The sequence below is a fragment of the Enhydra lutris genome, unplaced genomic scaffold (assembly GCF_002288905.1).
Source record: "Enhydra lutris kenyoni isolate GAN:26980312 unplaced genomic scaffold, ASM228890v2 scaffoldscaffold39, whole genome shotgun sequence".
Lineage (NCBI taxonomy): Eukaryota > Metazoa > Chordata > Mammalia > Carnivora > Mustelidae > Enhydra > Enhydra lutris.
The window spans coordinates 23608993-23636988 of NW_019154123.1; the positions used below are offsets into that span (position 1 = coordinate 23608993).

The window sequence follows — 27996 nt, forward strand, 5'->3', positions numbered from 1 at the left end:
ATTAAAGAGAAAGGAAGAGAGTAGAGTATTTTCCTTTACTACCTGGGCAGGGCAGGTTCCACAGAACAGCCAGGAGACTGCCCGTATGGCTCTGTGGACTGCACACTTGCAGTTCTTTATTTACCTAGTTGTTGCCTTTGGAGCAATATTGATCAGCATCATCAAACACATTTGTTAAGATATTTAATTGAATATGTTGCAGGAAACCAGGATACTACAGGTGTCGACAGGTCTACACAAACAAGCACATTTTATGGTGAGAAGGCAGTGGGAGCAAAAAGGAAGCCTCTTAGAGAGACTGTAGATCAGACAGAAAAATGACTGAATTCATGAGATGAGGCCGTGGTGAGTAGCATGAGCTCCAGAATTACCTGACAGAGGCAAGACAGCTAGACATGGCCTCAGATTAAGAAGAAGCTGAGGGGGAGTGAAAAGGAATAGGGACAGGAGATTGGACAGGGTGGTGTCTATGAACAGACCCTTAATGAGTAGCACCACCAAGAATGTAATCCAGAGTAGAGATCAGTCAGATGTGGAGGGCGAAGTCTGTAGCACTGAAACAGAAAGGAAGTTTCTGTCTAATAATGAAAGGAAAATTGAAAAGCAATGTGGGGCTTGGAGATGTAACCGGAAAACCACTTTGAGAGTCTGGTCTCTGTGTGATATCAAGTCAAACTGAAGTGAAGGATGAGATTGTGTATATCTCTGAAGACTTGCCTCTGGATGCTGGAAATCTCAATGTCTGTAAAAGCAGAAATAAAAGCTGTTTTGCAATCTGGATGGCTACCTGGGTGAGTCTTGTAAGTTAGGTCTAAAGACAGATTTGTGAATCCCTGGCACACGGGTCATTGTGGAAACAAAGGAGTGTATGTCCTAAAGAAAAACCAAGGACCAGCCTGAGGGATGCAGTGCTCTAGTCATGTGAGGAGCTCACTAACTTTACAAAGTCCTAGAGCAATTCTGGATCTCAATCACTAATCCTAGCTCCCCCTTGATCCCACTGTTTTCTTTATCTTTGCTCCAAATCCCTGACTTTTATTCTGATTTTGCCCATGATCTCCTATCAGACCTCGCTGAACCCAGTGGGCTGGGGCTTCTCATTCTTTCTCAACCCTATCATTTGGTGATTTGCTTTTTGTCTACCACTAGCTATCCAAAATGGATTCACCTCTTTTCTTATCAGCCTTGGCCCTGGACCATATAGAATGTTCTTAAGTTTCCTCTGCCTTCTACTTGGTTATCAATTTCAGTCAACTAGCTACAAGGGAGCCTGAACGTTCTCTAGTAGAGGCCACTGTCTCTGACCCTAAATCCTTTTAACACCTTATTGGAGTCTGTGGTCCTTTAGCTTTGGTCTCTTTTTATTGGCCAAATCTCCCTTTTCCTCCTTTCAATCCCACAATTTAGGTTTCTTCTTCAAGAGTCATGTCCTAAAAGAATGTAGTTATTATTCCTAGGAAGAAAGTGGAGAGCCTCTTATAACTGCTAAAGCCAAAAAGTTGAACTGCTTTACTGTGGACTCTTTTTGGCCCCCGTCACCCTATCTTACTGCCATTTTCCAGGTCATTGTGTTTTGGATTGGGTTTAAATACAGTCTAAGGAAAAAGCCCAACCCTTGATATCCAGGGTACAGGGCAGACAAGAGGAAGCCTTATAGATATGCCTGAAAGAGGGAAGAATTGGAGCCGTGAGAGTAGAGGCACTGAGGGCTGCATAAAAAGTACTATTTACCTCATCAAAGAAATGAATCATAGTCCCATTTTATTTCTGATTTAAGACTGAACAGAGAGAAGATTTAAGAAAAAAATCTCTGCAGAAACATAGAGTGGGTTAATAGCACAGCCAGGCAAACCAGGCAATTTAGATGTACCTTCCCATGTAAGCAAACCAGGAGGCTCAGAGCTCACAAACAGAGAAAGGAAGCACTTGGGGTATTGGAGGAAGCATTCATGGGGAAGGAGGAAGGACCACAAGATAAACGTCCATGAGCTCATCTCAGATAGAGAGGACACTGAGTGGAAGGAGACCCCTTCCTCACGCTGTCTCTGCCCCAACCCCTAGTGGAGAGGGAGAGGAAAGTCTGTCTAAAATATCAGGCAACTCATGACTCTTGTAGCAGGAATGGGGCATGAGTGGAGGCAGAACCATTTTGGCCATGGGAAGTCACAGTGCAGAAGACAGGGAGGGCCAGTTACTGAAGGAGCTTGACATAGTTTGCAGGAAAGAGTCCAAAGTGGCCATGGCAACGTCCCCGCCACCAGCCCTCGTCCACCATCTCAATGTCAGTGATGATATCATCAGGATCAAAGGAAATCTCGTCACTTCCCTCTGGGGAGGCAATTGATGGAATATTAGTATGGTCAAACAGTAATCCTTCCATTCCTGTGCCCACTATAAACCTCAGGGAGGGAAAGGGTTATTCTTCTTGATGCCAAGGCTGGTCCTTCACTGACCCCCAGAATCCATCTCCCTCTCTCCTAGTAAGGGCCTCCAGGCATAAGACCCCTGAGTCAACTCCAAACCTACCTCCTTGGTAATCATACAAGGCGATAGCTGAGATCCCTGCTCCAGTCCCAGCTGGGTTGCTAGATGATTCTGCATAATGAGAAATATAAACATGGTCTCACCAACATGGAGAAGGAAAACAGGTCCTTCCAGAGAATGGGGCAATTCTTCCTCTTGCCCTACCCCAGACTAGACCCAATTCAGGAGCTGTTTCTCCCCCACCACTCACCAGCCAGAGTGGAGGGACAAGATGGATTCTCAATTTCAAGCACATCTTCATAGTCCCCATCTGGTTCACCATCCTGCTCCTGTCTATCCATTTCTCCAACATCCTCATAGTCATTCTCAGGCTCAGGCTCAGGCTCTGCTTCATACACTGGCTCCTCTTCCAGCTGCAGGCCTTCCAGAGTCCTGGGAGGCAAAGCTGGGGGCTCTTCTTCCTGAGAAGAGATGGTGTGGATCAAAGCAACTTCCACCCACCAGGAGCTGCCTCTCTAAAACCTCCAATGGAGGACTGCTAACTAAGGCTTCCATGTATCACCATCCTACCACTTCTACCCTCTATCCTTACCTCCATCTAATAACCTCTCCTAGAAAACCCAGTCTTTTATCCATATTCATTCCTTGACCTCCTCCCATACCCACCTACTCAAAACACCTACCAAGAGGTGATAGGAGGGAAATGTAAAGGGAGCGAGGAGAGGGAAATGGAAAACAAGTCTGATTCCTTGAATGATCAGGAAAGAATTGAAGCAAAAATACATTTTTGGGAATACCACAGGCAGGTTGCCCAACTGTCCTGGTCTGGCCAGGAATTCATGACCCGCAGAATGCAAGACTTTCAGTGCTAAGACCGGGATGGTACCAGACAAACCAGGATGGTTGGTCACTTCATATGACCCACCTTCCTAGGACATGAGGAGATGGGAAAGGAGCAGACAATCTTTGGGGGTCCACTTACCTCTGGGGGATTCTGCCTCAAGGGCGGGGCAGGCACTGGGTGTTCCTTACTGGTTCTCACAGGCCCAGGCTCTGATGATGGACAGCTCCCTGCTGGAGGCCAGGCCTGGGGAGAATAAAGCATCTCTCTTTTAAGTATCTAAACCTCCCTCTTTTATCTTATATTGACCAGGAGCACCTCTTCCTGTCTCTGCCAATCCAAATCAACCACCCCCAAGGTGGGCTCCAATCTGAAGTGATAGCTCCTTCTTCTTGTTCCTGCAACAATGACCAGCTGCACAGTCAAATATGCAAATCTTGGTTTATGTAAATCTGGGATTTTCCTCCCTTAACATTTTGGTATATATGAGGCCCAATCACTCCAACTGAAATCTTCCTGAAGACAGAAAGATTTCAGACTGTCTGACACCAGGGAGGCCTGTGCCTTATTTTCCATCAATGATTTGGACTCCTTAGGCTCACATCTGGGCAAGGAATCCTGGATGTGAAGCCCAGAAGGCCAAGCACTCACCTCTGAAGAGATTTTCTTGGGCACCGGGGCTGGCACTTCTGGCTCTCCCACAGTGTCCACTGGCTGCTTAGCCTCATGGCTCATCTTTATCAGGGCCTTTCTCTCCTGTTGCTGCCTGGCTATCTGCTGTGCCTTTTCTTCTTCCTCCCGCTTCCTCTTCTCCTCAGCCATAGACTCAAATTTTGCCTTCAACCCACGGGCACTACTAGAAGCTGCAGACACAGGCAAAAGGAATTAGGATTGTCTTGGGTAACAGGTAGGGGTGGGGGTTGGCCCTCAAAGGAAGAAAGGGAATTGGTTAAATATCCAAGCAGAGAGCAGATGGAGAGGAACTCATGAGAGGAAAGGTAAAGAGGTACTAATGGGGGAACAAGGGGATTACAGAAGGAGAATGGAGCCCTAAAGCCCAAATTTCCATGTAGTCAGGCCATGCAATCTCAGACTATTGTCCTTTCTAAGTTATGAACCTTGCTCCCCTAACTACCATCATTTCCTCTCTACATTCCTTAAATCTGTATGCCCTCTGACAACCACCCACCCTCTCTTCCCACATCCCAAGCTCTTGTCCTTCTGTATTCTTCCCAAATGGCTCCCTATCCCTCCCTCCCTGTGATCTCTGCTTACAGTTCTTTTCCAATGTCACTCGGTCTCTCTATACACTTAACCTGGTTTTTTTTAGTAGTATGAATCTGGAAATATATGGGCAGGGTCAAGTCTATCTCAGCTAGTCTAGGTAGTTAAAGGCATGGGAAGAGGCAGTCTAGGCATAAGAAATAATGAGAAGGGAGAGGTGGTTGAGGAACATAGAGGAAAGGAATTGTTAAGACTCACCAGCTTCAATGGGTGTCGTCTTTTTATAAGCTGTGGTTGGAGCCTCCATTTCATTGAAGCCAACAGCGCTCTGCAGTGAGGAGAAGAGTATACATGGTGTGGGGAGGAGAAGAGTATACATGGTGTGCGGAGGAGAAGAGTATACATGGTGTGGGAAGGAGAAGGGAATGGTAACGACCTAAAGTCAATATTGGGGTTTGGGGCCTCTATAGGACGTATCCCTGACCATTTGATGATCAGTAGTTAAATAGGGTATTCTGATATTGTTATTTTGTGGCAGAGAGCAGGATAAAGAAGTTCTAAACTGGTGGGCTCAGCTCCCCTTTTTGAAAGGTCAGTGTACCTTGTGTCTCACACCTCTAAGTCCAGTTGCCTAGAATGCAGCAAGGCCCCAGCCAATGCATGAAGAAGAACTGATGTGAATGGAGTGAAGAGAGATTACAGATTGAATTAAGCAATGCCTAGCAATGAATGAAATTTCAAACATCACCTTGCCCTGAAGTTTATGTGTTTGTCTCTCTCTGACCCCCTCCATTCTCCTTAGTTAAAGCTCAGGCTGCAGAAGACTTGTCCATTAGATGCTGAAGGCAGTCAGTGGGGAGTATAGGAAGACAGCTCAGGACACTTAGAGTTTAGTGACCTATTCTCAAGACATTGGTGTGCTGGTGCTTTACCTTATCCACTCGGTCCTTCTGGATTCCATACTGACCACCAAAGCCCTTGGCATAATCTACAGGACAAAAGTTTTGAGAGTCATAAGAAGAGTTAAAATGCTAGGAATGTCTAGGTAGAGGAATCATGGGAAGAAAGACCAGAAGACAGGAATGTGGAAAACAGATGGATGAGGAGGTATGAGAATCAGAGGATAGACAGAGGCATGGATGGGAAGAGGCAGAAAAGGATTGAGAGAGAATGGACGGGAGGGAGATGTGAAGAGCAAAAGAGAAAAAGAGAGAAGTGACAGAAAAGGAAGGAACATAAAGGAAGAAATGGGGAAAAAAAAATAAGGAGAGCCCTTCAGCCATCCAGGTGTCCCAGGGAAGAGAGAGACCTCTCTGTCCTTGTGAGGCAGAGTGGCCCATGAGACACATAGCCCCTATCACCCCCGTGTCATCACCCAGCCTGTCTGTCTTTACCCTTTACTCAGTGATTCCTTCTCTTTGGTCTCTTCTGTCCCGCTCCTAATCTTGCTGTTTTCCTCTCTACCTTCCTGGTTTCTCCCCACCCCCTCACCACCTCCACTGTACATCTGTACCTCTGTATTCTGGGTCCTCTGTGTCAGCTTTCGGAAAGGAAGGAGAGCTCTATGCTACTGTGTGACCTCCTTCCTCTCCAACTCCAACTCACCTCTCTGAGACTCGTGTTTCTCTGTTTCTCCTTTGTAGTCATATCCCACAGCAGCCTTGTCCCGTTTATCCTTCTCTATCCCATAGCGGCCTCCAAAGCCATGAGAGTAATCTATGGTGAAAAGAGTAGTCATGAGAGCCCATTCTCATCCCACAGGAAGGTGTTGTGGAAGAGACAAGTCAGGAGGAATGGGCGCAGAGATAGGGGCCTGGGAAGGCAGCGGGCTAGAATCTAGGTGGATTAAAGAGAAAGTGTCCTAAGCCATCTTTTGTAAACTTTAATTCAACATTGTTCACTCCTTTCCTCTCCTTTACTTCCATCCCAAGAAGAGGAGACCATTTCAATTTTCTCCCTTCTTCAAGGAAGGGGAAGGTATAAAGAATGTAAAGACAGATTTTTAGGGGGAAAGAGGAAGATACATACAAAATTTATGCCTGTCCCTACTCCCATATAAACACTTAGAAATGTCTGCTAAAATATAACAATCTTTCTTTTTGTCAATAGTGAAGCTCAAGAGACAAGAAAAAAAAATCCTGGCTCCAGAAACAAATAGATGAATCAAATCAGTAGAGATGAGGGTAATTATGAGCTGACTCAGAAAACCCAGGGGTGTTTTAAGTCCCAAATTTATTATCTGGATTAGGAACTAGGGTCATGTGTTCTTACACAAGAACAGGGGGCCGGAGAATAAGAAATGGCAGTCTACCCATTCTTATAAAAGAGTTCTAGAAAAATTCTACTCATTTGTGTGGGGAAATGGTGAGGGGGGTTGTAGTTTGTTTAGCATTTGGTAGGGGGAAATTTTAACTATGGGACTCAGAAACTCCAGGCCTACCCTGAGTAGGTAGAATGCAAATATCCAGTTTTATACCACTTATATTTCACAGGAATTCTAAGCTGAGAAATTAATTCTGATCTGGAAAAATACATACCACAGAAAGAATACGTATCAGAAAGATGGCAGGAATATGAGACAGAGTAGACCTCAATATAAAATGCATTGTAAGAGACGAGAGAGATATAACACAATAAGAGAACAAATCACCATTAATGAAGGATATGTATGCTGGTATAACCTATTAACAGAATCACAACTCATGAAACAAAAACTGACAGAAACAGGAAGAGAAATAGAAAAATCTGAGATCCTAGATAAAAAATTTTGATACTCCTCTTACATTAATTGATAGAATGTTTAGACAAAAAGAATCTAAAATTATATAAGGCCCAAACAACATTAGCAACTAACAAGACCTAAATGACATTTACAGAACATTATATCCCCAAACTGCAGAATACACTTTTTTTTGTGCACATAGAACATTCACCAAGATAGTCCATATGGTTGGGGCACCTGGATAACTGAGCTGGCTAAGCATCCAACAACTGATTTTGGCTCAGGTCATGATTCTTAGGATCATGAGATCAGGCCCTGCAACTGGCTCTGCACTGGGCATGGAGCCTGCTTACTACTCTCTCTCCCTCTCCCTCTGCCCCTTACCCCTGCACTCTCTTGCTAAAATCAATCAATCAATCTTTTAAAAAATCAAAATAAAAAATAGACATCCAAATGAGAATGAGAATTTCCAATATACACCATAATGTGTTCTAGAAGAAGGAATAAAAGACAGAAGAGGAGAGGCACTATCCAAAGAAAACATGCCTGAGACTTTCCATAATGGAAGTATTTCTCAGGTTGAAGAGGATCGATAAGTCTCAGGTAGGATAAGAGAAATAGATCCAACCCCTAGATATATCCTGATGATATCTGAGAATATCAGAGACAAAAAGAAAGCCTTTCATGGAAAAAAAAAAAAAAAAAAAACAGAGAGATAAGACATGTTACCTACAAAGGAATGATGGTTAGACTACCCAAGAGTAGTTTAAAAAGAGGATGAAAAAAGTAGCCAAAGAGGATGAAATAATACCTTCAAAGTGTTCAAAGTGATGAAGGGAAAATAACAATGAAGAATGGAACAAAATGTATTTTTCAGACAAAGTCTGGGAGTTCTTTCGTAGGTTCTCGCAGAAAGTATTATCAAAGGATATACTTTAATAAGAAGGAAATAGAAGAAAGGAGCAAATAATGAGATACAATAAACAGTGATGCTCCAGGAACTTGACAAATACATTGGCCAATTTAAATAAGTATCCACTAAATAATAATAATGATTCATTTTTGTGGGGTTTAAAAACACATGGAGGGGTACCTGGATGGCTCAGTTGTTAAGCATCTGCCTTTGGCTCAGGTCATGATCCCAGGGTCCTGGGATCAAGCCCCGCATCCGGCTCTCTGCTCAGAGAGGAGCCTCCTTCTCCCTCTCCCTTTGCCCCTCACCAACTCCCACCCTTACCTCCCCCAGCTCATGCTCCACCCCCACTCCCACTCGTGCTCCTCCCTTATGCTCCTCCCACCCCTGCTTATCTCCTCACCCCACTTATGCTCTCTCTCTCTCTCTCTCTCCCTCTCTCTTTCACTCTCAAATAAAATCTTTTAAAATACATAAATAAATAAAACAAACTGTGGAACTACATCGTGGGACTAGAGGGAGTTGATGACAGCTGTTAGGAGGTGAAGTCTGAGCAGAACAGGTCAGTCAGGTTGCTAAGGCTGAAGAGCAGGGTCCTTGCCTTTCTGAGATGCATGCTTCTCCACTTCGCCTTTGTAATCAAAGCCAACTGCTGACTACAGAGAAAACCAGAGTGCATTAGTTAGAACTGGAGCTGACAGTTTTCCCCCTCCCTCACCCATCCTTACCCCTAGCTCAGACCAGAGGCTAGTTTCTAAGAGCTCAGGACTGAGAATGAGGGTTTAACCTGGAAAGAGATGAGCACTCTGGCCTGACAGGCTGGTGTAGTGCCAGTGTGCTACAGAGCAATGAACACGGGCTTTGTATGTTCATCAGCTCCAGATTCAAACCCCAACCCCAAACTTCCCTATTTACAGTTGTTTAACTTTAGGCATATTCTTTATATTACTTAGCCTCAGTCTCCTCAAATATGAACTAAAAATAGGTAAACCTGCCTTATTAACCTCAACTATAAAATGGGAGAAATTATCCCTCTTTATTTGGGATATTGTGAATACTAAATGGGGCAAGGTGTATAAAGGATTTGCATTGTGTCACTCAGTAAATTAGTGCTTTCTTCCAAACTCTCATGAAACTGAAATGAGGTAATAGCTAAAAAAGTGCCCTGTAAAGTATAAAGCACATGTAAGTAATATTATCCCATTCCTAATTGATTATACTATGCCTCTTCTCTTTCCCTAAGTGGCAGCAGAAACCCAGAGATGTGTTTTGATGGGACAGAGGCAACTGGGAGATCCTAGCTACTCCAGGACCGGATATGTTGGCCAGTACGCAACATCACCACACAGCTGCATTCCCATCTAGCTCAGTACCTATGGGTGTCTAAGCAAGACAAGATTTCACATCTCAAGAGCTCTTAGTATGTATTGTTTCTTAATTTACAGGACACACTGATCGTTTAGGTGATTCAGTCTGTGGCTCCTGAGGCAGATGAAAGAAAGAATGATGAGAGATAGGCAATGGCAAGATGGAAGGTTAGAGAACATTCTATGTCCCATACTCCATTACTGCCTTGAAAAATTACCTTCTTTCTTTTTCCTTTTCCTTATAGCAATTTTGAACTTTTCTCCCCAACCCCCTAGAATGCTTGAAGGATTCAGGCCCACCTAGTTAATGAGGGCAGGTAAAAAGAAAATCTCAGCTAGCTATGAAGGAAATGTCCTGTCCGTATGCAGCTGCAAGGGAAAAGACACTATTCTGCACCATAAAAAACAAGCTCAAAGAGTCTGATCTGGGGCACCTGGGTGGTGCTGTTAGTAAGGCAATCTCCTCTTTTTAAAACTACTTTTTTTTTGTACAAAGGAGTCTTTAAAACCACTGGACGTCAGGGATTTGGTGCTAAATCCTGTGAAAAGTAACCTTTACCTTTTAAAAACATTATAACCCTAGTTATCTGTTTTACTTGATTGTTCGCTGCTGTGGTAATAATACTTAAACTAACATCTGTGTTCTCCTGAAAGGCATAAAAAATTATAACGTTTTGATGTTTGACTAAAAGAAGAGCTTTGAAATTTCCCTCTTCTTTCTTCATGTGTAGGTATAATAAAAATCAGTGGTTTGACAGATTCCTTATCTAAATAGAGTTTGAGAATCTTTGTCTCATTTGAATTAACACTATTCACCCTAGCATGTGGTCTCCAAAATGGCACCAAGGAACTTGTTAAGGAAGTTCATGGGAGCTATCCTCATGACAGACCTTCCTGAGTCCACTACCCTGTCTTTCCATAGGAGAAGCATAGACCCACGTTCAACGGTGTGTGAGTACTGTAAGTCTCACATGATTTGAGCTGCATAGCACAGGGAGAGACTTACCTTGTCTGCCCTGTCCTTCTCAACTCCATATTTGCCCCCAAAGCCTTTGGCAGCATCAGTCTGAGAAGAGTGCTTCTCTACCTCAGCAACATACTCATGGCCCACGGCACTCTAAGAAAAATCAGACGGAATGAGTGAAAGATAAAAATGACCATAAAAAATGAAATGGTATCATAAAAGACTCTTAACTGTAGGGAACAAACTGAGGGTCGCTGGAGGGGAGGTATGTGGTAGGATGGGGTAACTGGGTGGTGGGCATTAAGGAGGGCATGTGATGTAATGAGCAGCGGTGTTGCAAAAAACTGATGAATCACTACATTCTACCCCAGAAACTAATAACTACACTATATCTGATCTAACTTGAATTTAAACAAAATTCTGGGGGAAAAAAAAAAAAGAAACTGTACAGTCATGGGTTGGGATGTAAGAATACCAGAAATTCTATTCTGGGTCAGTCTCACAGCCTCCAGCAGTGTATCACACAAGCAATATGTGATACAAGGAGAGCAAGTTTACTTTTTCTGGAGGCTCACACATCCTAAGTCTTCTTCAATACTATTAGGAATCCGTCATTCAGGAAACTCCTATAGGATGTACTGGGAACCCCAAAGATAGAGACGAGGTAGACAGAGAGCATTTAAATCAGAAACAGAAAGGAAAGCTTAAAAAAAAAAAGGATTAATGGGTCAAAATAGAATGAGGCAGTTACTGAAGAGAGATCAAAGGGAACTGACTTAATGCTGCAGCCAATTGCATATTTCACGAAAAGAACCAGATGATTTTGTTCTGAATCTTTGTGCCTGGATGTCCATCAAATTTCAGAAGAGCCAGCAGAGCCCTGATATTTAACAGTGATTGACTCTCCACCAAAGGGGGTTGATTGACAATACTGCAAGTAGTCCCAGAGGGCATATAACTTTCCTATTCCCTTCCACTTTTTATTCCATCTATTGTTTTACTTTCTATTTGGTTTTGAAAACTCTCTCTCTCTTCCAATATTTAGATATGGATACTTTAATAATCTGGGACTTGAGTAGTACTTCAAACCAAATAATGGTATCTTGCAGGGTCTCAAGAAATTAAAAAGTTTCTCCTTCTTCCTGTATTTCCAAGCTCATGCTAGGATAAACATTATCAATACAGAGACTGATGTAAAACACTGCCCTGTTTGAGGTCCTGGGAACTCACTTTACAGTATTTTTAGGTCTGTATAGGTCAAATTTGCTTGTGAATTTAAGAATGAATGAATGTTTATCTATTTTAGTTTTTTCCTAGGAATTTTGTGGAGAATATAAGCCTATGTTGCATTTTACGCAATGACAAAACGAAACATTTCCTGAGGGTGAACAAACAGCTTTCACTGGATATATTTTTTTCTCCTTGAAGATAAATGGTTTTTTGTTATAGGCATATATCTCTATCTTTGAGGTTAGAAAAATCAATGGAAACTATGATTTATAATACAATCATTTTTATCATACTTTTATAGTAGCTAATGGATAAAGGAAAACAATATTCATACTTGAAGGCATCTAATAAATTCACATCAACATTTTTCACATGTGCATATTATATAAGGTATAAGGTATAATATATATGCAAAAAGAACACAAAGTACACAGTAAAGAAAATAATAAGAGAAGTTGCAACATCAACATAATATACAAACGCTTAAAAGCAGTATATGATTTAAAACATATTTTTTCCTTCTCCAACGGTGACCCTGTCTCCTTAGTCTAGGAGTTACAGAACTACTTGGCCTACCATGGGCCACCCCTTTTAAATTTTTGAATCTTGTTTTCCACTTCTATTTTTTTTTAATTTTTTTAAAAGATTTTATTTATTTGACAGAGAGAGATCACAAGTAGGCAGAGAGGCAGGCAGAGAGAGAGAGGGAAGCAGGCTCCCTGCCGAGCAAAGAGCCTGATGTGCGGCTCGATCCCAGGATCCTGAGATCATGACCTGAGCCGAAGGCAGAGGCTTAACCCACTGAGCCACCCAGGTGCCTCTCCACTTCTATTTTAAAGTGCAAATAACACTGGACTTTTGAACAAGTTTTAAACCATAATACCAATAAACAAATCAATCTATCTTTTGTCTTTAAGCAAATACCTTCCTTTCAACTTACCTTGTCCATGCGGTCTCTTTCCACCCCAAATCGACCTCCATACCCATGCGATGCTTTGGGCCCTGATTCCATCTCCTTCTTCTTGAGACTATCATGCTCCTCTGACACTTTGTTCCTCAGCTGGTGGATGCTGGAAGTAACCACATGACAGAGACTCATCTAGCAGGGAAGCCAAAGAATTCTCTTTCCCAGAAAAATAGAAGTCTCGAGGTATGTTGTTCATTTTTAGCAATAATCTGAGTCCCCAAAGTATATCAGTACTTGGTCTGGGAATAAGAAATAAGACCATAGCCTGATTTAAACTCTCCATCAGCCAATAATATTTCCGATAGTCTGTTATTTTGCCCACTAAATAACCTACTGATATGTTCCTCATTTTTCATGCTCCTGAATATTAGAGGATAGTGACACCAATTATATTCTTGAAACTGGGAAGTTATTTTCCTTCTGGCATTAGATATTCTCTCTCAAGAAGCACAAAAATATTTATATACCCTCTTACCCACACATTCTTGTCCTGAGAGTCTACCACAAGGAAATAATTTTAAACATGGCAAGGCTTAATGTCTAATACTATGCACTGAAACACTGTATCTAATAGCAAAATTAAGAAACAATTTATATGGCCAACACTCAGAGAATAGTTAAGTAAATCACAATATTACCTCCCAATGGCATACTAGGAAGTCATTAACAATAATAGTTAGGAAAAATGTAGCTTTGGGAGATTTATCTATACATTAAATATTTTGTGTATATTCTTGTCAAAAATGAATGCCCTTCACCTCTGTTCCCAAATCTGATAATTCCTAAAGCTAAAATCTAGTAAAACAAACAAAAAGCAGAATCAGATCTATAAATACAGAGAACAAACTGATGGTTGCCAGAGGGGATGTGGGTTGGGGAAAATGGATGAAGGGGAGATGCTGGCTTCCAGTTATGGAATAAGTATGTCACAAGAATAATAGTCACTGGGTGTTATATGCAACTAATGAATTGTTGAACACTACATAAAAAGCTAAGGATGTATTGCATGTTGCCTAACGGAATATAGTAATAATTAAAAAGGAATAATAGTCACAGCATAAGGAATATAGTCGATGATATTGTAATAGTGATGTAATGGGGGGGCGCCTGGGTGGCTCAGTAGGTTGAAGCCTCTGCCTTCAGCTCAGGTCATGATCCCAGGGTCCTGGGATCGAGCCCCTCATCAGGCTCTCTGCTCAGCGGGGAGCCTGCTTCCTCCTCTCTCTCTCTGGCTGCCTCTCTGCCAACTTGTGATCTCTGTCAAATAAATAAATAAAATCTTTTAAAAAATAAAATCATGTTTAAAAAATCGTGATGTAATGGGACAGATAGTAGCTACAATTGGGGTGAATGTAGCATAATGTATAAACTTGTCAAATCACTAAGTTGTACACCTGAAGCTAATTTAACATTATGTATCAACTATACCCAAATGAAAAAAAGCTAATTAAAACCAATCCATTCATCTTTCGATGGACATCTGGGCTCTCTCCATATTTGGGGTACTGTGGACATTGCTGCTATAAATATTGGGGTGCATGTGCCCCTCAAATCACTATGTTTGTATCCTTTATTTTTTTTAGAGATAGATTTATTTATTTACTTACTTATTTAACAGAGAAAGAGAGAACGCACATAAGAGCATGCACACAAGCAGGGGGAGCAGCAGGCAGAGGGAGAAGGAGAAGCAGGCTTCCCGCAGAGCAGGGAGCCTGATGTGGAGCTCGATCCCAGGACCCTGGAATCATGACCTGAGCTGAAGGCAGCTGCTTAACCAACTGAGCCACCCAGTTCCCCTATGTTTGTATCCTTTAGATAAATACAGAGTAGTGCAATTGCTGGGTTGTAGGTAGTTCTATTTTTAACTTTATATATATATATATATATATACACACACACACACACACATACATACATACCACATCTTCTTTACCCACTTAAACTGTTGGGGGGAATTTAAACTGGTGCAGCCACTCAGGAAAACAGTATGGAGGTTCCTCAAAAAGGAATATTACTCAGCCATCAAAAGGAATGAAATCTTGTCATTTGCAACAACATGGATGGAACTAGAGGGTGTTATGCTAAGTGAAATAAGTCAGTCAGAGAAAGACAAATATCCTATGATTTCACTCATATGCAGAATTTAAGAAACAAAAGAGATGAACATAGGGGAAGGGAAGGTAAAATAAAATAAGATAAAAACAGAGTGGGAAGAAAACCATAAGAGACTCTTAATTATAGAGAACAAATGGAGGGCTGCTGGAGGGGAAGTGGGTTGGGGGAAGGGCCAATTGGTGATGGGCATTAAATAGGGCACTTCATGTGATGAGCACTGGGTATTATATGCAACTGATGAATCATTAAATTCTACCCCTAAAACTAATAATACTCTCTGTATTAACTAAATTGATTTTAAATAAATATTAAAATGAAAAAAGTAACTGTACCAGGAATAAGTTAAATATAACGCCAATATCAGAGACTTAAAAAAAAAAAACTAATTAAATTCACTCTTATCACCTGCACTAAAAAGAGGCATTCTCCTTCTTACTTCACTTTCATCTTCCCATGAGAGTAGAGAGCATCTCTGCATATCTCTTTGCCCTGAGGATATGAAGTACTAGCTCAGCACTAGCACTAGTATCAATGAGTGACAATCAGGACTGATACTTGGGACACCTATAAGCACCTCTAGGGGTTCTTAGAAACATTTGGGCAAGAGAATCCTTAATAAAAAAGTTGACTTCCTGCAGCAAGACATAGAGGTTTAGAGAATTGAGGCAGTGGTGTTACTGGGACTTCACTAGCTTCAGAAAACCAGATATATTGGTTACAGGCAGAATGGCCAACCCACAGCAGAAATTCTCCTCTTTCATGGGAGAATAGATCCATCTGGTGGCCTTGGAATATAAGCCCACCAAAAGTCTTTTTTAAAAGCCTTCTCAGCTTTAGTCACAGTTAATTTTAGAAAGCTGGCTTTGAACCAAATGAAATAAGCCAAGTGCTGGAAGAACCATCTGTTCCCGTGCCTGCTCTAAACCCTCTGACAGCAGTGGAGGCAGAGATCCTGTGTTGCTAGTTCAACAACACTGATACTTTAGAAATGTCCGTGTCAAAAAAGCAATTGGTTCCAAGAACATGTAAATAGCTGTTATTTCCCAACCAACATATTCAGATGAAGAATGAAGAAATGGGACTAAGAATTACTTTCAAACGAGGAAAAATGTGCAAAGTTTTAATGACTCCAATGATTGCCACATGGGTCATAACTATATCATAGTTAAGAGAAGTTTTTAAAAGGGATTTAAAAATCAGATTCAGGGGCGCCTGGGTGGCTCAGTGGGTTAGGCCTCTGCCTTCGACTCAGGTCATGATCTCAGGGTCCTGGGATCCAGCTCCACATCAGGCTTTCTGCTCAGCGGGGAGTCTGCTTCCCCCCATCTCTGCCTGCCTCCCTGCCTACTTGTGATCTCTCTCTCTCTCTCTCTCTCTCTGTCAAATAAATAAATAAAATCTTTATAAAAAAGTAAATAAAAATGAGATTCAGGAATTTCCACCTCATAGATGACAGCAAGGCTAGTTAGAGGATCATGCCAATAGATAATACAATTCAAATAAAAATGTTGGGGCTAAAGAAGACCAACTTCATATCAAATTCTGTAGAATATAGCTGAAGCCACTCTAAATAGGTCTTATATATTGCTCCTTCATTCAATAAATATTAAATATTAATTAAACCTTTGACTGTAAGGCACTCCACTATGAAGACAGTGGCCGTTGGAAGAGATACAAAAAGTTATAATCCAATGTGCCAAGTGCATACATAAGAAACTTTTGACACATTAACTCTCAGAAGCCTATTTTAAATTTTAAAATACCTTGGAATTGATAAAGCAATGCAGTTTATGGGAACCAAGTGAAATCCAAGGTCTTAAAGATGAACTAAGAGAAGGAACCGATCTTTTTGTTCCTGTTACAAAAGTAAAAGCAAAAAGGTGAGTCACACAGACTAAGATTTTATCCACAGATGATATGTTCATAGATGTAGAAAATCCTAAAGGATCTACAAAATGTGCTAATAGAAATACTAAGTACATTTGGCAAATTCATAGGACACAAGGTCACTATCAAAATCAATTTCACTTCTACATACAGGCATAACTCATTTTAGGAGCACTTCACTTTAATGCACTTTGCAGGTATTGTGTTTTTAACAAATTGAAGATTTGTGGCAACACTACATTAAGCAAGTCCATTGTACCATTTTCCCACCACCATTTGCTCATTTCTTGTCTCTGTGTCACATTTGGATATTTTGCACAATATTTCAGAGTTTTTCATTATTATTATACTTGCTATGGTGATCTGTGATCAGTGATCTTTGATGTTACTATTCTAATTGTTCTGGGGCATCACAGACTACACCCATGTGAGCTGGTAAATTTAATTCATAAATGGTACTTGCTCCACCAACCAGTCATTTCCCTATCTCTCTCCCTTTTCTCAGCCTCCCTATTCACTGAGACACAACAGTGTTAAAGTCAAGTCAATTAATAACCTTACAATGGCCTCTAAGTGTTCAGGTGAAAGGAAGAATCACATGTCTCTCCCTTTAAATCAAAAGCCAGAAATGATTAAGCATCGTGAGGAAGGCATGTCAAAAGACAAGACGGGCCCAAAGCTAGGCCTCTTGTACCAAACAGTCAAGTTGTGAATACAAAGGAAAAGCTTGTAAAGGAAATTAAAAGGCTACTCTGGTGAAAATATGAATGATAAGACAGTGAAACAGCCTTATTGCTAATTTGGAGAAAGTCTGAGTGGTCTGGATAGAAGACCAAACCAACCACAACATTTGCTTAAGCCAAAGCCTAATCCAGAGCAGGGCCCTAACTCTCCTCAATTCTAGGAAGGCTGAAAGAGGTGAGAAAGCTGCAGAAGAAAAGTTGGAAGCTAGCAGAGGTGGGTTCATGAAGTTTAAGGAATGAAGCCATCTCCATAACATAAAAGTGCAAGGGGAAGCAGCAGGTCCTGATGGAGAAGCTCAAGCAAGTTCTCCCGAAAATCTAGCTCAGATAATTCATGATGGTGGCTACATTAAACAAGAGATTTTCAGTGTGAACAACACAGTCTTCTATTGGCAGAAGATGGCATCTAGGACTTTCACAGCTTGAGAGAAGAAGTCAGTGCTTGGCTTCAGAGCTTCAAACAACAAGTTGACTCTTGTTAGGAGCTAAGGCAACTGATGATTTTAAGCTGAAGCCAGTGTTCATTTACCATTCTGAAAATCCCAGAGCCCATAAGAATTATGCTAAATCAACTCTGCTGTGCTCTCTAAATGGAACAACAAAGCCCAGATGATAGCATGTCTGTTTACAACATGGTTTATTGAATATTTTAAGTCCACGGTTGAGACCTACTGCTCAGAAAGAAAGATTCTTTTCAAAATATCACTGCTCATTAACAAAGCACCTGGTCACCCAAGAGTTTTGATGGAGATTACATGATAATGTCATTTTCATGTCTGCTGACACAACATCAATTCTGCTGCCCATGGATCAAAGAGTAATTTCTTCTTCCAAGTCTTATAATTTAAGAAATACATCTCGTGAGGCTATTGCTGCCATAGATAGTGTCTCCACTGATGGATCTGGGCAAAGTACACTGAAAACCTTCTGGAAAGGATTCGCCATTCTATCTGCCATTAAGAACACTCATAATTCTCTCTCTCTGCCTGCCTCTCTGCCTACTTGTGGTCTCTCTCTCTCTGTCAAATAAATAAATAAAATTAAAAAAAAAGAACACTCATAATTCACAGGGAGAGAGAAAAATATCAACATTAATAGGAGTTTAGAGGAAGTTGCATCCAGCCCTCGTGGACGATTTTGAGGGGTTCAAGACCCCAGTGGAGGAAGTAAGTGCAGTTGTGGGGGAAACAGCAAGAGAACTAGAATTAGAAGTGGAGCCTGAAGATACAACTGAATGGCTGCAACCTCACGATACAATTTTAATGGATGAAGAGTTGCTTCGTATGGACAAGCAAAGAAAATGGTTTCTTGAATTGGAATGTACCCCCAGTGAAGATGCTGTGAAGACTGTTGAAATAACAACAAGGATTTAGAATATTAAATAAACTTACATGATAAAGCAGTGGCAGGTTTTGAGAGGACTGACTCCAGTTTTGAAAGAACCTCTACTGTGGGTAAAATGCTATTAAACAGTGTTGCATGCTACAACGATGAGAGGAGTCGATCAATGTAGCAAACTCCCAATTTTGGCACAGAAAATTTCGCCATAGAAATTGCCACAGTGACCCCAACTTTAGCAACCACTACCTTGATCAGTCAGAAACCATCAACATGAAGGAAGACCCTCCACCAGCAAAAAAATTATGACTCACAGAATGTTCAGATGATGCTTAGCATTTTTTAGCAATAAAATGTTTTTAAAATATGTACATATTTGTTAAAAACATAATGCTATTGTACATCAGTAGACTACAATATAATGTAAATATAACTTTTATATGCACTGAGAAATTTGAAAAAAAGTTCATTTGACTTGCTTTATTATGATATATACTTTATTGTAAGGATCTGGAACCAAACCTGCAATATCACTGAAGTGATATGAATCATGATATGTAGTCTTCACTGAATGAAGACTACATTAGCCATGGACATTTGGAAATAATTAAAAGTTAAAAATAAATACCCCTTATCATCACATGGAATCACATGAAGTATTTTAGCATCAATTTAACAAAATATGTCCAAGACCTGAACATGGAAAAATATTTCTGAAAAAAATTAAAGAAGATCTAAATAAATACATGTTCATGGGTAGGAAAATTCAAGATCATTAAGCTAACAATTTTCTCTAAAATAATCTACAGATTCAATGCAATTTTAAGCAAAATATGAACAGGACTTTTTAATAATAATTGACTAGTTTATTCTAAAATGTATGTAGAAATGTAAAGTCCTGGTAGAGTGAAAAGCTTCTTTTTTTTTTTTAAAGGAGACAAATTTAGAGGATGATGTGACTTTATAAGATATCATAAAGCCCCAATAATCAGTGCTATATGATTCAAGACTGACATATAGAGTTAAAAAAAAAAAAGTCTGGAAATAGACCTGTGTATATATATATGGTCAAAGATGCTAGGTAAGTGAATGGAGAAAGAACAATCTTTTTTTGGCGGGGGGAGGCAGAAGGAGAGGGAGAGAGAGAATCTTAAGCAGGTTCCATGCCCAGGATGAGCCCCAAATGGGGCTCTATCTCATGACCTTTAGATCATGACCTGAGCTGAAATCAAGAGTCAGACACTTAACCAACTGAGCACCCAGATGCCCCCAGAAGAACAGTCTTTTAATGACGTTGGAACAATAAAATAACCATGCAAAACAAAACAAAACAAAACAAAACAAAACAAAAACACCTCAATCTTTGCCTCACACTGTACACAAAAGCTAATTTGAAAGAGACCATAGATTTAAATGTAAAAGCTAAACTTATAAATCTTTTAGAACAAAATATAAGAGAAAATTTTCATAATTTGAAGTAGGCAAAAGTTTCTTAGATATATAAAGTGCTAGTCAAAATATTTTTTCAAAATTAGACTTCATTAGAATTAATACCTTCTGATCTTCAAAAGATACCATTAATAAAGTGAAAAGGTAAGTTTTTTTTTTTTTTTCAAGATTTTATTTATTTATTTGACAGAGAGATCGCAAGCAGGCAGAGAGGCAGGCAGAGAGAGAGGAGGAAGCAGGCTCCCCTAGAGAGCAGAGAGCCCGATGCGGGGCTCGATTCCAGGACTCTGAGATCATGACCTGAGCCGAAGGCAGCGGCTTAACCCACTGAGCCACCCAGGCGCCCCGAAAAGGTGAGTTTTAAGCTGGAAGAAAATATTTGTAAAATACATATCTCAAAAAAGACATATCCAGAATATATAAAGAACCTTTAAAGCTCAATAACAATACAAATGATCTACTTTAAAAGTGAGGAAAAGATTTGAGCAGACACTTTAGATGAAGATATATGAAGATATACGAATGACATATTGCAATATGCTCAACAAAATCAGGCATCAGAAAAATACAAATGAAAATCACCACATACCGACAAGAGTGGTAAAAATTAAATATACTAATAATACCAAGTATAGACAAGGATGCAGAGCAATTAAAATCCATTCATTCTTGGTAGGAATAAAAAATGGTAAATTCCTTTCAGAAAATAGTTTGGTAATTTCTTAAAAAAATAAATACACACTTACCATATAACTCAGCAATTCTACTCCAAGTTATTTCCCAAGAGAAATAAAAATACATGTCAACAAAAGGTTTGGACCCAAATGTTCATGACAGCTTTATTTGTAATAGTTCCAAATTATCAACAATCCAGATGTCCATCAGAAGGGTAATGGACAGGGGCGCCTGGGTTGGGTTGAGCCTCTTCCTTTGGCTCTGGTGGTGATCTCAGGGTCCTGGGATCAAGCCCCGTGTCAGGCTTTCTGCTCAGCAGGGAGCCTGCTTCCCCCCCCCACCCCCACTCTCTGCCTGCCTCTCTGCCTACTTGTGATCTCTGTCAAATAAATATAGATAAAATCTTTAAAAAAAAAGGGGGGGGTAATGGTTAAATCAAACTATACTATATCCATACAATGGGAAACTGCTTGACAGTAAAAAGGAACAAAAGAATACTTATACACAGAGAGGGAGGCAAACCCTCTTTTAAGAGACTCTTAACTCTAGGAAACAAACAGGGATGCTTGAGGGGAGGTGGGTGGGGGGATGGGGTAATTGGTTCATGGGCATTAAGGAAGGCACTTAGACTGAGCACTGGGTGTTGTAAGCAACTGATGAATCACTAAATTCTACCCCCGAAACTAATAATATGCTGTATGTTAACTAAATTGAATTTAAATAAAATCTTTAAAAAAAAAAGACTGATAAGTAAATACCATGGATAGATCTCAAAAAATTATGCTGAGTGAAAGAAGACAGACACAAAAGAATACATTCTGTATTGCTGCATTTACATAAAATTCTGGAACAAGCAAGACTAAGATATAGTGACAAAAGCAGCTCAGTGTTTACATCCAGCCAAGGATGGACATGGGATATACTGACTGCAAAGAGGCTCATGAGCAAGAGAGAGCAACACTGACAGAAAGAAGCTGGACAAAAAGACTAGAACCCTTGAAACACTAGGTTGCTTGGAGTTGCCTGGCCTAGGACTTCTCTATACAATAAATAAGGAATGGAAACTATTTTGAGCTATTCACTGAATTACCAAGCCACTCCCCAAACTAAATATACTTTAGGCAGACTTTAAAAAGAAAGATTATGGTGTGGGGGAAGGTAGTGAGATTAGTGAGAACCACAATCACTTCCTTTTCCTGTTCTGAGTGATCTCAGCTCTGCAGCTACTGTTCTTCTCTCCAACTTCCCCCTCCTTTCCAAAGCCCATAGCGATTCCCATTTAACCTTAAAAATTGGCTTAGCCCCCACTCGCCAGAGAGAATCCCAGAATATTAGAGACTTAGTAATGGGAGGTCTTCAAGAGGTCTTTTTGATCCCGGTGGGAAAACTGAGAATCAGAGAGGAAAAGGGCCCTGTCCACTGTCACCTGCTAGGAAATAGCAGGGAGAGGGCTTTTACACCCTGGTAGCACGGGTAAATGGGAGGGGAGTGGGTTTTTGTGTAAATGCCTCCACCATTCATGCTATCATAGACATCCAGTTAGGCTAATAAGGTAACATCCAAGGTCACTACATTTTACAATTCCAAGGGTCAGCAGTTAGGGTAATGGATATACTGAATTGTGTAACTCAATAGTCCATGTAAATACTACTTAGGGAGAAGAAAGACTCATTTTTTTTTACAAGTTTATGCTAGGTTTTTAGAAAGAAAATCTGATTTAAACTGATCTATTTAACAAGAAAGAGAAATATTATTGAGCTGTTTCAGAGGTGCTAAATACTGCTAAATACTAGAAAGTTGATACGTTAGCCCACTGAATTCTAACCATATTCTGCAGGGTAGCCATTATTATCCCCATTTGGTAAACAAACTGAGATTTGGAGACATTTATGTCTAAATTCACATCACTTGTAGCTACTGGGTTATCCATTGAACCTAACTCTAATTTGATAGCCAAACTCAAGCTCTTTCTATAAGATCATGGCAAAAATTTAAGAGTCCTCCTTAAAATGTTCTGCTTCTACTATGCGTGAGACAGGCACTGGTTGAGGAAATGTACAAGGAGCATTTGTATCCTCCTCTTAACTGTTCTCAGGATACTAGGATACTAGCCTTTACTCAGGAAAACTCAGGAAAGGATCTTTTTTTTTTTTTTTTTTCCTTTAATCTATGAGCAAAGGAGCATCAAGAAACTTCCTGCATGGCTGTGCTCCATTTTTTTTTTTCATCTTTCCAACTGCTTCCAGAATTGTCTGGTTAAGAACAATATTCATTATCTTTATATAAGATAAATTGTTATGTCTGATCAAACAACAATGCATAGTATTGAATATTATCAAATTATATAACACAAGGCAAGTTTTCATAGTGTGTTGTTTGTGTAACATGGTATCCACTGACACTTTTTAAATCTAGGGGGAAAAGAGGTAAAAACAATGTTGTTAGAGTGTGTGTGGGTAGCTAAAACAGAGTTTTAAGCAGTATTAATCTTGCCAATTTGTGTGTGATTGTTAGTTTTTGCTTTTTTATTTTTGCTCTTGTTATGCTGTTTATTGTGTCTACCTTGCTACTCATATTTGACATTCTGACACAATCCAAAGCAGACAGCTCTGTTTAGATGATCCTGAACAATCCATGGAGGAGAAGAGGGAAACTTTCAATGTGAATATATAATATATACCACAGAAACCCTTGGATATATTCCTTTTCTCTTACAGTATGAGTGTTGGTTTGCTTTTATTTCTGATAAAATATTGGGTTATGATTTTTAAGACCCCTAAACACATTACTAAAATAGTTTTAATCAACAGGTTTTCCAAGTGTCACATTTCTTCATATTACCATTAATGGTTTCCAGCTTCTGTCAAGTAGCCAAATACAAATTTTTATTTTAAAAATCATCCAGGCCAGGTACAGGACCTAATATTGCCTTCTTCTTACAATATATATTCAGTTATTTATCTTGATGTTTTACTGAATCTTTCTTGGCACATCTGAAGTCACCTACATTCTAGACACACATTTATATTTATGAGGCTATACAGTAATACAACCTCAGTATATGAGCTACTTCCTCTCTGAATCCCTTATAATAGACCCACTAGGGAAAACAGCATAGTTGTCAGATAAGAGAGAAAAGAGGTTGGGCGGGGGGGGATAAAAGGAGAGACATGAAACAGAAATACACAATCATAGATAGGGACACACAGGGACGGATTTGAGAAAAAAAAAACAAATGCAAAGACACATAGACATTAACTTCCTCCTCTCCTCTTTATTCCCTCACTTTCCCCTGAGTTTCCAAGTTTTCCTCGGGCTTTTCCCACACCCTTTTCCTGTTCCCCAGTCCTTTTGGCACATACTTGATATGCTCTGTGCGCCCAGAGCCCTCAATGGTCTTGGCTCCCCACCGTTGCTCCTTCTCAGAGATGTCATTCTGCAAAAGACAGCATTCAGCAATAAGTGATGGCAAGAGATGGGCCACATTGAGAGAGGCTGTGCAGCTGACACACATGCCCTCCAGGTCTCCTACATCTGCTGCCTCCTCTTTACTTTTTGAAAAAGTAAACTCAGGGTCTTTACTTAGGGTCTTTATTCAGACTTCTCCCTATATATATCCGACCCTGCCCCCCGCCATGTTAGAATTAAACTGGTGGACTCTGAAATCTTCCTTTCTGCTCCCTTCAGGTCTGCTATGACTACTGAATCCCCACAAATTACACAGGTCTACCTCATATCTTGGCTCACAGGCCAAAGGAGACCCAGGTTAACCTGCACCTCACCTTCACCATAGCTTGTCATAGCCCCTCAATCACAATGTCAAACTCCTCTGCCCCGTCCCCTCCCATCCTCAAATCAACTATCATGCATCTCCCACTCATGACAGCCAATTGTCCTACCAGTCAGTTCCACAATTAGCAGTATTTCAGTCCCAGATTCAAAACCCACTGGAAGATAACAGAATGGCCCAGATGCCTTTCCCTCATTGCCCCATCTCCACCTTTTATTGATTTTCCAAGCAAGCAAAGCTATTCCCAAACTTACCACAAAGTCAGGGTCTGTATCCCAGTCATCACCCTGGGTATCCACGGAAACAGATACATCATGCCCTACTACAGACTTCCACATCTGAGGGTGACAGAGATGGGAATAATTAGGGGGAAAAATCAAGATGAGAGAAAACAAGAAAGCTGAAGTCAATGATAAAACAGTCCAATGGTTTTGTTATTTTTTTCTTAGAATAAAATAGAACCTGAGGCAAAGCTGATGGAAGTTTTAGGAAAATACTTTTGTTCAGTTACAGGAGTGGGGAGGATGATTTATTCAAGATAAACTAACATGGTCTAGACCTACAGAGTCTGGAGAGAAGTCATCATGGGTATTGGTAATGATAACTAATGTTAAATGTAGGTAATAGAGGTAATGTTAAATAAGTGCTGGGATCATTCATTCATGTTACAAGGCTAGCTGGGCAGTGGCTTGAAGTGGCAATCAATGAGAGGTACTAGGGTATCCCTAGAATTATAGCACCATCCCACTCAGTTTTCTTTTTCCTTTTTTTTTTTTTAAGATTTTATTTACCCATTTGACAGATCAGAAGTAGGCAAAGAGGCAGGCAGAGAGAGAGGGGGAAGCAGGCTCCCCACTGACCAGAGAGCCCGACGTGGGGCTCGATCCCAGGACCCTGAGATCATGACCTGAGCCAAAGGCAGAGGCCTAACCTATTGAGCCACCCAGGCGCCCCCCCGCCACTCAGGTTTCTATACATAACTCCTGTTACAGGTGTGTATTGGTCCAGCTCTGAATAAAGTGAACACCTACACTCCTCTCTACCGCCTGCATAATTCTATTGAGAAAAATTCCAACTCCAGTACAAGTTGCTATCCCATCTCAACTCTAAGAGCAACTACTGAACAGGTGCATGAGGTCAGTAGGGCAGTCAGCTGAAACTCCTACCCTGAATAACTTATAGAGAAGCATTATTTCCTGGGAATGAATCACCTATTCTTTAATTTTTAAAAACAGTTCAATTATATTTCTAAGGAAGATAGCTGGTTCAAAAAATAACAAGTAATGAATCCTTTATTTTGAACATTAGAAGTTATTAGATTTTTATTAACTAAGTAAATAATAAAGAAATATTTAGAGAACACTAGTATGAAATGGGAGCCAAATTGTCATTCTACTGTGACATCCCCAGTGTTTCCATTGGTCCTGCCAATTATGCATGAGTGGCGGCAAGTTGCTCTGCATCTGTGGGATCCTGGATCTCTGTGTGAAGATGAAACAATGGACAATGCTTATCTGCTTGGGGGACACTGAGACTTCTTGACCCTGACGCCACTTGCTAGCTGGCAACTCCCCTAGCCATCCTTCCCTGGACTCCTCATTCCACTGGTATCTTTTCCTATGCTCTTCACTGTCTCCTAAATGAGTTCCTCTTAACTGCTCCTAGGCCTCCATAGTGCCTCCAATACAGGCCCTCAGAGCCTCCGATTTTCCTTTCCACTTGAAAACTACATATTTCTACACACTCTGAAAATCCCTTTGGAAACTAGGCCAAGGAAATTGGGGTTGGGGGGGAAGATTGGTTAAAGAGATGCAAAAAGGATAGTGGAGATAATGGAGAAATAGTGACTGAATCAGCTGCGCTGTGGGATGAGTCCCTGCCCAAAACAGCTCTGCCTTCCCCTGTGGGGCAACAATTATGGATGCAAGAACAGGTAGAGAAGGCCTATGGTTCTCCTGGCTCCTGGGCTGCTTTTTGAGAAAATGACTTCACACAGAAAACTGGAGAGGAGAAGTTTCTGAAATATTCATAACCAAAAAGGAAGCAATGAGGACTGATGGTCCTCTCCTCTTTCCAGCTCTTCCTCTGAAGCCTCAGCCTAACTTACCCAAAAGACCTTTCAACCTCATGTATTTTTGAAACAAAGGAAGTTTCTGATACAAAGACTATTTGGTGTCCTTGAGCTTCCCTCCAGAAATAGGAAAGCAAGAGGCACTCTTAGAGGTAGAGATCTGGGGAATAACTTGGTGAGGAATGGCGCGCCCAGGATTGCCGACAATCAAGGGCCTCATCACAAGGCTGCCTGACAGCATCAGTAAAGTACATGGACCTTGAGTCAGGTCACTCCAGCTCTATTACTAAGCCCCTGTGGAAACAGGGGAAAGGGAATGACCTAGGGTATGTACTTACTTGTCAGGTACCAGGGTAAAGCAATTAAAAATATTAATTTGGTAAATCATTGAACATATTTGATGTTCAGTTTTCCCCAAAGGAAAATAAATGAAGAGGTTAACCTAGCTAATCCACCCAGTCCTCTTCATTTCTGACATTCTGGGATTATGTGATCCTACAATCACAGAAACTAGCCCTAATCGAGCCATCATGCCTGCACTGGGCCTCCATCTGCACTGGTGCTCAGCACCGGCATACCCCAGCAACTACTTCCTGCTCTGTCACAATGTCTCCTATGTGAGTTTTGTCTCTCTGCAAGACCATATGCTCTCCAAGGACAGAGACTTTGTCTTTACCTCCTGTGGTCTTCCTCCCACCCCAGTGCCTAGCAGCAATAGGCCTTAGGAGGAAGCTGTAGACTGTCAGCAGAAACTAGGGAGTCCTGAATGGCTGCTGAATCCTGTACCCTGGGCTCCAGACCCCCCATTTCTGTTTCCATCCCCGGATGTTAATTACCCACAACCACTCACCCCCAGGCCTCTGGCCATAAGAGCTTAAGAGCCTATTGGCAGTGACTTCATCTCTCACTGAAGACTAAGAGCCAGGTAGGTCCCTCTTAATTCAGCTCTTACCCTGTGCTCCCCGACTTTCTCACTGCTCAGAATACCCACCTCCAGTAGTGCGAGTGTCTGCTCTAAGATCTCAGCCTTTCACGTCGTCACTGGGCTCCCTCTCTGTGCTGCCACTTCAGAGCAAGAGACACTGAGCTGCTGCTTCAGTTCCGTATTCAGGTTTTCTGTCATTTCCTGATACCCTGTCCTCACAGCTACTTCCTGAAGTTTGAGTCAGTTCCTTCTGCTTAGGCACTTTAAAAAAAAAAAAAAAAAAAAAGGATT

The 27996-nt window shown here is 40.9% G+C and overlaps 1 protein-coding gene across 1 annotated transcript; it reads right to left on the minus strand.

The window, feature by feature from the left end:
* Positions 1-26: 26 nt before the first annotated feature.
* Positions 27-27934, minus strand: LOC111154940 (hematopoietic cell-specific Lyn substrate 1). Its single transcript, XM_022514900.1, has 14 exons — positions 27772-27934; positions 24964-25047; positions 24282-24355; positions 12686-12815; positions 10558-10668; positions 8786-8840; positions 6155-6265; positions 5482-5537; positions 4808-4877; positions 3977-4188; positions 3467-3571; positions 2735-2945; positions 2527-2595; positions 27-2328 (listed from the first exon to the last, which is right to left on the minus strand). The coding sequence occupies exons 2-14, from the start codon at positions 25045-25047 to the stop codon at positions 2192-2194; spliced, it is 1425 nt and encodes a 474-aa protein (XP_022370608.1). The 5' UTR covers positions 27772-27934; the 3' UTR covers positions 27-2191.
* Positions 27935-27996: the final 62 nt, after the last annotated feature.

What these genes read in the sequence shown, in the direction of transcription:
- LOC111154940 (XM_022514900.1), bottom strand. Translation starts at nt 25,047, where the DNA reads ATGTGGAAGTCTGTAGTAGGGCATGATGTATCTGTTTCCGTGGATACC. An exon ending in TTGTCCCTCCACTCTGGCTG is followed by an intron (nt 2,596 to 2,734) that starts GTGAGTGGTGGG and finishes CTCATTATGCAG; the next exon opens with AATCATCTAGCAACCCAGCT. An exon ending in CTTGTATGATTACCAAGGAG is followed by an intron (nt 2,329 to 2,526) that starts GTAGGTTTGGAG and finishes TTGCCTCCCCAG; the next exon opens with AGGGAAGTGACGAGATTTCC.